Genomic DNA, 11,618 nt, shown 5'->3' on the forward strand with positions numbered 1-11,618 from the left:
TTTCTCTAGTTGTGGCGAGCGGGGGCTACTTTTTGTTGTGGTGTGCGGGCTTCTCATTGTGGTGGCTTCTCTTGCTGCGGAGCACGGGCTCTAGGCTCCTGGGCTTCAATAGTTGTGGTACGCAGACTTAGTAGTTGTGGCTCACGGGCTCTAGAGCACGGGCTCAGTAGTTGTGGCGCATGGGCTTAGTTGTTCCGTGGCATGTGGGATCTTCCCGGATAAGGGCTGGAGCCTGTGTCCCCTGCATTGGCAGGTGGATTCTTAACCACTGCGCACCAGGGAAGTCCCCTAAAATGTTGTATTTTGTTACTATAGATTTTTAAGTAATTTGTCATAGTTTCTACTTTTCTAGAAAATGCATTTTTAATATGTTGGTCCATATTTGGTCTTGTAGTTCTTTGAATCAGGAAAAAAGTTTTAGAAGTAACTTTTTTTCTTATTATCATAGTAATATATGTAAGTTGTAGACATCCGGGAAATGTAGAAAACTGTTTAGAATAAAATTGGAATCCCACTGCCTACTCCTATGAAATTTCAAACTCTCCGTTTAATCCATGAATCCCATTAGCTTCCTTTCTTAAGACTTTGCTTTTGAAGTTATCCTCTTTCTCTTCTGCATCTTAAGACTTTGCTTTTGAAGTTATCCTCTTTCTCTTCTGCATCATCACTTTCTCTCATCAGGATCATTCTCATTAACATAGAAACCTTAATAGCGCTCATGTTAAACAAAAAGCCCCTGGACTTCACATTTTCTCTAATTGCCACCACATTTCTCCGGTCCCAGTCACAGCTAAATGCAGAAAGTTACTTGTCTATATGTTCCCATGTCACATTCTCTTCTCAACCTATATTAGTCAAAGTCTTGTCCCCATTTTTTTTATTTGCCCGCACCGTGCAGCTTGCGGGATCTCAGTTTCCTGACCAGGGATTGAACCCAGGCCACAGAGGTGAAAGTTCAGGATGCTAACCACTAGGCCACCAGGGAACTCCTCTTGTCCCAAAATTATACTGAAACAACTCTTATCAAGGTCACCAAAGGCTTCATCTTGCCGGAACTCTCAAAAATATTTACCTTGAGGATTCTCCTTGAAAACCTTTTGCTCTAGGCTTCTCTGACACCTGCAACACCTACTGGTTTTCCTCCTCCTCACTGCCTGTTTTGTTCCTTCTCAGTCTCTCCCTTCTGGTTTCTCCCTTTCCGACCTCTAAGTGTTGGCGTGCTCCGGGCTCAATCTCTGACTTCTCTAGCTTCCCTTTCTCTAAGTGATGCAGTCTCACCATATAGCTTTAATTACCATCTTTATGCATGTGATACCCAAGTTCAGGCCACTTCCTTCTATTTCATATTCAGTACTATTTTTCCATCTCCAAATTTGTTCTTTCCCAAGCCTTTCCCCTCTCACTCAGTGGTGCCACCATCAGTTAAGACTCTTTCCTCTTGACTGGACTCTATTTTTCAATTGTTACTTCAGTTTAGAGATTCCTCAGAAAGTTAAATTGAAATATACTTTGAGAATTCATAATACCAAGAGGTTTTATGTAATAAGGTAATAAATTAAAAAATTTAAGATATCCTAGAAAGATCAATTTTATGTTTTTAATTATTTTTTCCTGCTTCCTCTTTCATTGTTTTCTTCATGTCAGCCGGTTCTTCTTGATAGCAGCAGCATTCTTGCAGATCGTATTCTCCTCATGGACACATTTTTCCAGATTTTGATTTATCATGGTGAGGTAAGAGTCCATAGCATTTAAAGCTAAGCACGTAGGTTCAGTAAAGCCTTTTTATTCATAGGAGCTTTCCCCCCTTTACTATATGACTGGTGTTTCCTCTATGATAAGCTTTATTTCCACTTTTATAAGATATGTGTAAAATGTGATTCTTCCTTCTACAAGTTTTTAGACTTAATTTGCAATTGACCCATCTGTGGTTATTTTGTCTGTTTGTCCACACATAATTGGAGAAATGGATTTTATACAAAGCATAGTTGTGAAGGTAAGAGTGTTAGCATATCATACTTTTGGGTTTTACCTGAAGACATTCAGAGGGGAAAAGTCAGCCTTTGTCAGTAGGCAGGCTTTCCTTTTCATTATTTCATGTAACCATTTAAAAAGTATTCCACATGAAGTATTTAAAAAAATATTCCACTTGATCTTAAACTCATTTAAAGCACGAATTAATTAAAATTTATAACTTCACTTAATTGGAATGGTAAATGACTGAAAAGAGCAGAATATTTGAGTAGCAGTTCAACTTTAATCTAGGTATTTAGCATAACTCTGTTCATTCCTGTATTTATTCATTCAGCCAGTATTTAAGTGCTTCCTCTGTATAAGAAAGCACTGAAATCTAGATTCTTTGAGAGATACAGATCTCTTTTTTTCACAAACCTACACTCAAGCTTATAGTCTAGTATTCTAGTAACTTCAGCAGATATATTTTTCCAGTGTTTTAATTGTAAATTATTTTAGATTTGCACTGTAATGGTGAAGACCTTATTCAAAATATTACTTTAAGTGACATTATCTAGGACTTTTAAAGACCTATTGATTATTATTTTTAATTGATACCAGTTACTAGTGCTGTTTACCTTTTAAGAATAATGTCTATGATATGACAGAGCTAGGTTTTTTGCTTATATCTTTTGTCTTTTTGTACTTTTGTTTCTTCAAATAGCTCATTAATGTGCTTAAATGAGAAATCAGAAATGCAGATGACTGTTCCTCTGTTAAATACGGAGATATAAAGCAATATAGAGTATACATTGATTGATTCAGTTAACTTAGAAATCAAGCCAGGTTTAAATTTGTGGATGATTTAATTACATGGTTTTTGGAGTCATTTTCCTTAATAAAAGAATTAATTCAGATGCTCTTTTACAGGTATATTATTTTTATAATATTTTGCTATTATTATTAAAGTTTTTATGTTTATGTATCTTGGGAGAATGTAACTCCATTGGTACAGACTTCATAATAGTAGGTCATTAATTTTGAAGTCTCTAGGAAATCTTCTGTAGTGAAAATCCCCCTTATTTATCATAAACTTAGGTAGATAGCTTTTAGCTAACATTAATATAAGTATAGTGTTTTACAATTTTTCTGGCTGAATTATTATTACTTTTAAAGGAGAAGAAATATCCTAATTTTGCATCTGTTTACTCAAGAATATTGAAATCAGTATTTGTCACTTAAAAAAAATTTGTAACTTAAAAAAAAAATAGGATAATGTTCTATAATTTTCTTATTTTCTGAAGATTGCTTCATTTGAAAAAGAATCTTCTCTTAAAGTTTTTGGTTAGGCAAGAAAAAAAGTCATAATTTTTTAACTGTTGTAAAATTAGACCATAGCTCAGTGGCGTAAGTCGGGATACCAGGACATGCCAGAATATGAAAATTTCCGCCACCTTCTGCAAGCCCCAGTGGATGATGCACAGGAGATCCTTCACTCCAGATTTCCAATGCCGAGATACATTGACACTGAACATGGGGGCAGTCAGGTAAGTACTGTTAATTTGTTTGTGTGTTTGTTTGTTGCTGGTTTTACGAGTTGATCCAACTTGCCTTCTGACGTTAATTTGAATAGACTGCTTCACCAGGCACATGGAAAAGGAAGGAGATGGGCAAATGGTTTCCAGGGGAAGGTATGCTTGCTTTTGGCTTCAGCGTTGAGAGCAGAGCAGTAAGATTATTGACTAGCTGTCTAAAGCTGGTGGTTTATCCCATCTTCTTCCTCCAGCCCAGCTCTAGTAAAGAGCCAGGATGGCATTATGGTGGCATGCAAGCTTTAGTTGAGCAAGAAGATATGAACAACTTGGGAAATAATTTAGTGTACTTTTCTTAAATCTGTTTACTTACTGGTAAAATCTATGAATATGAAGTTTGTGGTAACATAATGTTTTTCTGTTTTCCTCATTCTATCATTTCAATTTTCTAGGAAATATAATAAGAAAGCATTATGGCATTGTGAAAAGGTGTGTAATTTTTAGAATTATGAGGATTAAATAAGATACATGTACATATACACATAGCCCTTTTGGGCCTTACAGAAGACTCAGTTAGGACCCCTTAACATACACTCTTAAAACACTTTTACTGCTCCCTTGTACTTCTTATTAGAGTTATATAAATTAATTATAGATTATTATAAGTTTGTTTCACTTGTTCCTTAAAAGCACAGATGTTGCTTTGTTTATTAATGTATCCCTAGTGCCTAGCACAGTATTACATAGTAGGTAATAAATATCAGTAACTATTATTCAGAAATGATAGCAATTATTATTAGGGTTTTACTATAATAGAAGCTACCCTGTATTGAGAATTTGCAAAGCTGATAGTTAGCACTTTACATACCTTCTCTCATTTGATTCTCATAGCAGTCCTATTGTTACCTCCATTTTACAGATAGTAAAACTGAGACTTAGGATACTTGTGGCCAAGGAAACATAGTAAATGGAGGAACTGGGATTTGAATCCAGACGTTCTGACTCTTGAGCCAGTGCTCTTGTGTTTCTACTTTTAGAGTAGAAAAAGATTTTATATGGTACTAAATTTCAAAAGACAGGACTGTCCTTGTTCTTCCAACATGTAATAATAATTTATGACTGGTTCTCTCATTGATGTTTCACCGCATGTAGAGCTGTCTTCCTCTTTTATTCTGGTTATTATTTAATGATGATAGGCATAGTGGATAGATGGGTAAAATGTTGGGTAAGTGCTCTCATGGAATAGCCTACAGTTTGAAAAAGTTTTTGAGAGTCATTGTTTAAAGTAAAAGAACATGTATAGGTTTTCATGGCTTTTATTTTTATCATTTTTGGGGACTTCCAACCTCTGATGACGTTTCAGACCAGGTATTTGGTAAACGTCACAGTAACCTTGTCATAATTGTTGCAGACATAATCTTTATATGCTGAGTTTTGGACTCAACACTTTGTACTTGTTACTATGAATGTTATTAAGTATGTATGATTTGGCGAGAAGAGGTTACATTTATTATTTATGTGTAACATATAGTGGCCTATATATTTCAAAATTTAGTTCATTTTTTTAAAGTTGCATTTAAAATTGAGTTTAGATAGTATAATACATTTGTTTAGCCTATATTGACCAAATCTATTTTTGATGGATAATGTTATTTCTTCTTTGCTTTTAAGGCGCGTTTCCTGCTTTCGAAAGTCAACCCTTCACAGACTCATAATAATATGTATGCCTGGGGACAGGTAAGTGTAAATAGCAGATGTTGGAAATTATTTCTTTGTGTTATTATAGTTTGTTATTTTCGTGAACGCTACATTTTTTTCCTATGTATTTGGTAATTTCTGTTGGAAAAGTAATAAAAAAATAAGAGTCAAAAATAGAATTAGCATTTGGTGGCACCACAGAAAATAAAAAAAATGATTATATCAAATAGAACCCCTTCATATTTCAAGCTTAACACTTTACCCTTGAGACAAAAAGCAATAAAGTGTATAATATGAGATAGGAAGTGATGATTCAAGCTTAATGCTAGGCTATGAACTATAAAAGGCCGCAGTAAGCTGGGAGTGGTCAGGGATTGTGGTTGAGCAGGAGAGGCTGGAAGCCTGGAAATCATTATTAATATATTTTAATTTGGTGGAAGTCCTACCTCTTGATACAATATATCAACATTTATCAAGTGTTCCAATCTTCATGACTCTATATTGGTACTTTAAGATCCACAGTGATCATCCCTGCCTTTGAAGAGCTTGTAGTCTAGTATTAGAAATAAAATACATACCTAAGTAGTTAAAGTACAAGGCAGAGTGGGCTATGTGCTTTTAGGAAGATTTAAAGTATTACAGGGGGATAGACGAGGAGGAGTGGAAGAGGTCACATGGTGGCAGTAGGAGAGGGTGTCAGAATAGAGCTCAGAAAAAGAGACATTGCCTTTTAGAGTGGTTATTAATCCAGTAAGTAGAAATTGTATGAGGAAGGGAATTCTAGGTAGAAGACAGTATGGAGTAAGGTAAAGGGTACACGTAGGATGAATAGTAGAACTATAAATTGGCAATATATTGTGCAGCCAAATTGTGGAGGCTCTTGAATGCCAGGCTGAGGACTGAGGAGCTGAGTCTTTATTTGGTAAGTAATGGAATGTTATTGAAGGTTTTTGGACAGAGGGGCAAATTTGAGTCTTAGATAATACAGTCGAATCTTAAGATTAATTGGGAGCAGTGTGTAGGTTGAAACTGTATCTATCGAAGTAATCCAATGAGAGGGAAAGAAGACGAGATGGTGAAAAAGAGTAGATCTGAGCGATATTTCAAAAGTAGACTCAGTGAGATTTGATTAGAAGTTGCAGGAAAGGAAAACTTACTCCAGGGCAAGACAGCTGTATGCAAAATGTGAATTCTGACTGAATTCTGGATTAGAGAGAGCAAACAGCTTTTAAAGAACCTAATTGGGATGATTTGTGATATTTGAATGTGGACTGTATGTCAGATACTAGTATAATATTATTAAATTTCTTGAGTGTGATAATGGTGTTGTGGGTATGTAGGAGATTGTTCTCAGTCTTGAGAGATATATCCTGAAGTGTTTGGGGGTAAAATATCATGGTGTCTTCAACTTGCAGAAATTATTTAACAAGAAGAAAAAGAAAAGGAAAAATATATAGAAACATAAAATGTGGCAAATATTAATCGGTGATTTTATGTTTAGAGTATGTGGGTGTTTGTTCATTGTACTTTTCTCTAGGTTTGAATTTCTGAAAAATAAATAGTTGAGGGAGAACAAGGTAATATGGGGTTTTGAGCCTGGGTAACTGAGGAGAACATGTGCCAGTAAGTGGGAGGGTGGAAAGAAAATGTTTGATTTTATTTATTTTTTATTTTTTGTTTTCTTTTATTTTTTTGCCACATTGTTTGTGGGATCTTAGTTCCCTGACCAGGGATTGAATCCTGTCCCTCGGAAGTGAGAGCGCAGAGTCCTAACCACTGGACCACCAGGGAATTCCTGAAAATGTTTGGGTTTAGACTTTGAGATACCATCTAGATGCCCAAATTGAGCAGATTGTTGAGAATTTGGGTTTGGTGATCAGGGCAAGGATTCATAGACAAGTGATACTTAAGGTCATCACAGTGGATTCTTGTCCTAGGAGACAAGCAAGGATGAGATAAAACCTTGAGGAAGTACAAGTGGTAGGAATATTTTATAAATAATCAGAGAAGTGGAAGGAAAATTAGAAGAATACCACATCCTAAATGATATGGGAGGACGTTATAGAAGGAAGAAGGGAGTAGCAAATATTGAGGTGCTGCAGACACTTGATTCGATGACTAGGAGGTTATTTTTGGCCCTTGGTAAGCAGTTTTAATATAGTGGTTGAGTAGCAGATAGATTGTAAGGAATTAGTAGGTGGTAAAGAAGTGGAGGTCATAAGTGTAAATGATTGTGTGTGTGTGTGTGTGTAAATGATTCTTTTGCAGATTTAGCCTGAGTGAAGAGTAGGCTGATTGTTATTACAGTAAGGGCACAGAATTTATTTGTGGACCAAGTGTAAGGAGCTAATGTAGCTTTTGTGTAGGGAGACACAAAAGAACAGTGTATAGATGTTTAAGATCCTCAAAAGGAGACAGTGTGATCACACGCATTGTATGGTGGTTAAGCATTGGTAAGGAGGCAGGACATTTCTTTCTGCAAAAGCAAAGGGTGAGAAAAAGGGTGAAGACAGAGAAGGATTTTGAGGTGGAGAGAAAACTCACATTGGATAAGCCTGTTTCTTTTCAGTAAAAGAGTATTTGCTAAGAGAGAGAAATGCTGGGGTTAAGGACTAGAAAACAGAAAAGATTAAAAACAGCTATAGGGAATATAAGAAAGCAACAGAAGATGAATAAAAGACTTTTACAGCGTGGTGAGGGTCCATTTTATTTACTAACAGTTTCTTGAGCATGCTTCTGTAATGTTCTCTAGCCGTGATTTGTAATTCAGACATTGCATTGGGGCTAATTTAGGACTGGAGATAAGAAAGATGGACACAGCAAAGGGAGTAGAATAATTGAGAATGATGTTAGATAACTGACTGTGGGGTCCAGGCTGGTTAGAAGAGCAACGAAGCAGTAATTGGGATTAAGACCCTTTTCCTTTGAATATAGAGGTGCCTCAAAAGTTTGCCTTGGGCTTCCCTGGTGGTGCAGTTGTTGAGAGTCTGCCTGCCGATGCAGGGGACACGGGTTCGTACCCCGGTCCGGGAAGATCCCACATGCTGCGGAGCGGCTGGGCCCGTGAGCCATGGCCGCTGAGCCTGCGCGGCTTCATCTTTCATCTGAGGCTAACTTGTAAATCTCCATCTTTGGTTTGGCTTCACAGTGACCTATAGACTGGAATTTCTATAACTGCCTGCTGCACAGCACTAGAGTTTTCTGTAGACATTTCATAAGCAGCATGCCCCAACTTGAACTCTTTCACACTATCTTGTACTGACTGACTTTCCTATTTTTATAGAGGGTCCCACTGTTCTCTCAATTCCCAAGGCTTGGAACTTTAGTCATTTACATCTTCTCCCTTCTGCCCCTAATTACTGATTTGTTTTCCCTGTCCATTCCCTCCTTTCCTTGTCACTAATCAAAGTCAAGCCCTTGTTACTATTCACATAGACTGTTGGAATTACCTGCTCTTGGTGCTTCAGCCTTTTCTTCCATTTTGGCACTGGCCAGAGTGGTCTCCCTAAAGCCGTTCTAAGTCAAAGCACTGCCTAGAAATCTTTAATAACCCCCTACTAAGTTACATAGAAGTTCTGTATTGCTATTGAGGGTCCTTTATGGTATGCTCCAAATAACTTTGTCCACTTTTAGCTACTCTTTAGTCTTTTTAGCCAAACTGGACTTCTTACTCCACTCTGAATACACTGAGCGTGTGACTTGTCCCTATCACCACTTGTAACACATCATAGCCATCCCTCAAGGCTCAGTGCAAAGTTTACTGACTCCATGAAACCTTTTCTGTGATTGCATGACTGGATATTGTGTAATATCCCTGGCGCTTCATCCCCGCCCCCTTTTTGCATCTATTTCTGATGGCACTTATTTCTCCTGTTAGATTATAAATTACTTAAGGGTGATAACTGTGTCATTTTCATCTTTGACTTTCCACAGTACCTTAAACATAGCATATATTGACTATAATAGATCTGGACAGGAGAACAGAGAGATACTTTAGGAGTTAAGAAGCTTTCGTGATATAGATAAATAAATTGAATTCACGGTCTAAAAGTCCTGAAAGGTGAGGAGTTTTTTACAGCAAAGAAAGGAACTTACTCTTGGAAGGCGTTCAAAGGGTATACATAGCACATGTGAGAAAAATTTGTGCCCATATGATACATATACGTATAGACTCTCAATATCACCCCTCACCCTCTTCCAGTTGCTGGGGGAACAAAAAGCCAAATATTACTGTGATGTGGAATTTTGGAGTACAGGATGTGCCATGAATCAGCCTTTCCGTTATACTTAACTCTAGTTAACTGAGTATTGGTTTTGGTTATGGATCCCCCAACTTAAGAAGAGCTTATTTAAGAAAAAAAAATTACAACAATATAGAAAAATAGCACCAATAAATAGAGTTAATGGAAATCGTGAATAATCAATATGAAGGGGAGGTTAAAGGATTGAAGGATACTTTAAAATAGTACTTGTCAGGGGTCACATATCACATGCCCCTAGGGACCAGGTGAACAAATGAGTGAAGCTGGCTGCATATAAGAAAACTTGACTGTCAGTGTCAAAAAGCAATACCTGGGGGCTTCCCTGGTGGCACAGTGGTTGAGAGTCCGCCTGCCGATGCAGGGGAAACGGGTTTGTGCCCCGGTCCGGGAAGATCCCACATGCCGCGGAGCGGCTGGGCCCATGAGCCATGGCCGCTGAGCCTGTGCGTCCGGAGCCTGTGCTCCGCAACGGGAGAGGCCACAGCAGTGAGAGGCCTGCGTACCGCAAAAAAAAAAAAAAAAAAAAAAAAAAGCAATACCTGGAGGCAGCGCGCTATGGCCGACTAGGGTTTGTGGGGAGGGCACACAAATCCTTTTCTAAAGGGGGTAGTGTTCCTCCCCTCCAGATGATTGTTGCCATACACATAATTCAATTAACAAAATGTTGTAAGCTCACATTATGAAGACCAAATAAAACCTATCTCTTTGTGGCTGAATTTCTGCATTAAAAAAAGCATGGTTTATTTCATGGAAATAATGGTTTGTTCCTTGTTTTGGGAGGTTTAAGTTACAACATAGAGATGTAGATGGAAGACATATAAAGTAAAGAACTTGTTGAGCTGTTAAACATGGAGAGGCATCATTCTGGGCTGGTAATTGAAAACTCTGCAGGTTACTAAACTTCCTATGCCTTCTCTTCCTTGTCTGTTATAGAGTTTGATGACACATACTTGATATGCCCAGTAATACTCAGTAAATATTAGTTATTAGTTTTCCTTGTTATCACTGGAAAAAAAGTCTCTCTAAAGATATTTAAGAAAGGAAAGAAAACCTATTTTCAACTGAAGTTTAATTATTACTGCCTGGAAGTAGGGGCATTAGAGACATAAACAAGAGCCCTAACACTTAAGCCAGACCCTGAAAGATGGAGATTATTTCATTGGATGAATATGATGGAGAAGGAAATCCCAGGCAAAGGAATAAACATGCATATTGTTTATCTGATTCACTCGTTTGTTTATCCATCCACCCATTCATCTATTCAATACTCAATTTTGAAAGCCATCACCTTTGGAGAAACTTAAGTGTACTTACTTGTTATTAAGTGAATTCTTTTTATTGATTTGATAAAAAGTTGTTTAAATATTTACAGTCATTAAGTTAAATTATGTCCTTATACTATATGGTGGTTTTAATTACATTGTTATCAGGTCTGTCTCTCCTTAGATTTTTTATAAAGTGTTTAACTTAAAGAGGCAGTTGAAGACAGTTTGGGTTTCTTCTCATTATTGCCTTTTAGAAAATATAATCATCTTTTCCAGGAATGCACTTTAAAAATTTTTGTAATTTTTTGGCCACTCCACACTGCACATCATGTGGGGTCTTAGCTCCCCGAGCAGGGATTGAACCTGCTCCCCCTGCATTGGAAGTGCGAAGTCTTAACCATTGGACTGCCAGGGAAGGCCCCCAGAAATGCATTTGATTTAGCAAAATTTAGGAATTAGTTACAGTTACACCTTTGGGGGAAGCTGACATTTGAGCCTATCTTTTATGAATAGATTCTTACAAAAACAAAACAAAAAAATTTTTATAGGATTTTACTTAGACCATTTCTTTTTTTCACATTGGTTCCAAACTATTTGAAAAATCTTTCATTTGTATTAAACTTGTTCATGTGTCTAAAAACAATGAAATTTTGGTCTGACATATTTAAATCAGTGTTTCTCAGTCTTTATATTTTGTTAAATTTGAAAACATCCCTTTCCTGTAATGCTGTTTGAAATGTCAAAATTAAATAAATATGTTAATTAGAAGTAAGAAAGAAACCAAGAGCCCTAAGGTCTTTTTTTTTTTTTTTTTTTTTTTGGTATGCGGGCCTCTCAGTCTTGTGGCCTCTCCCGTTGTGGAGCACAGGCTCCGGACGTGCAGGCTCAGCGGCCCTGGCTCACGGGGCCAA

The 11,618-nt window shown here is 37.1% G+C and overlaps 1 protein-coding gene across 3 annotated transcripts in view; it reads left to right on the forward strand.

The window, feature by feature from the left end:
• The window catches only part of SEC23A (SEC23 homolog A, COPII component), a 63,104-nt gene that overhangs the window by 46,862 nt on the left and 4,624 nt on the right, over positions 1-11,618 (forward strand). For all 3 annotated transcript variants that reach the window (XM_007465796.1, XM_007465798.1, XM_007465797.1), the window contains 3 exons: positions 1,645-1,731; positions 3,342-3,497; positions 5,154-5,219. In XM_007465796.1, coding sequence (XP_007465858.1) covers positions 1,645-1,731; positions 3,342-3,497; positions 5,154-5,219 — 309 coding nt within the window. The remainder of the gene's footprint in view (positions 1-1,644; positions 1,732-3,341; positions 3,498-5,153; positions 5,220-11,618) is intronic.

The sequence above is a fragment of the Lipotes vexillifer genome, unplaced genomic scaffold (assembly GCF_000442215.2).
Source record: "Lipotes vexillifer unplaced genomic scaffold, Lipotes_vexillifer_v1.1 scaffold7, whole genome shotgun sequence".
Lineage (NCBI taxonomy): Eukaryota > Metazoa > Chordata > Mammalia > Artiodactyla > Lipotidae > Lipotes > Lipotes vexillifer.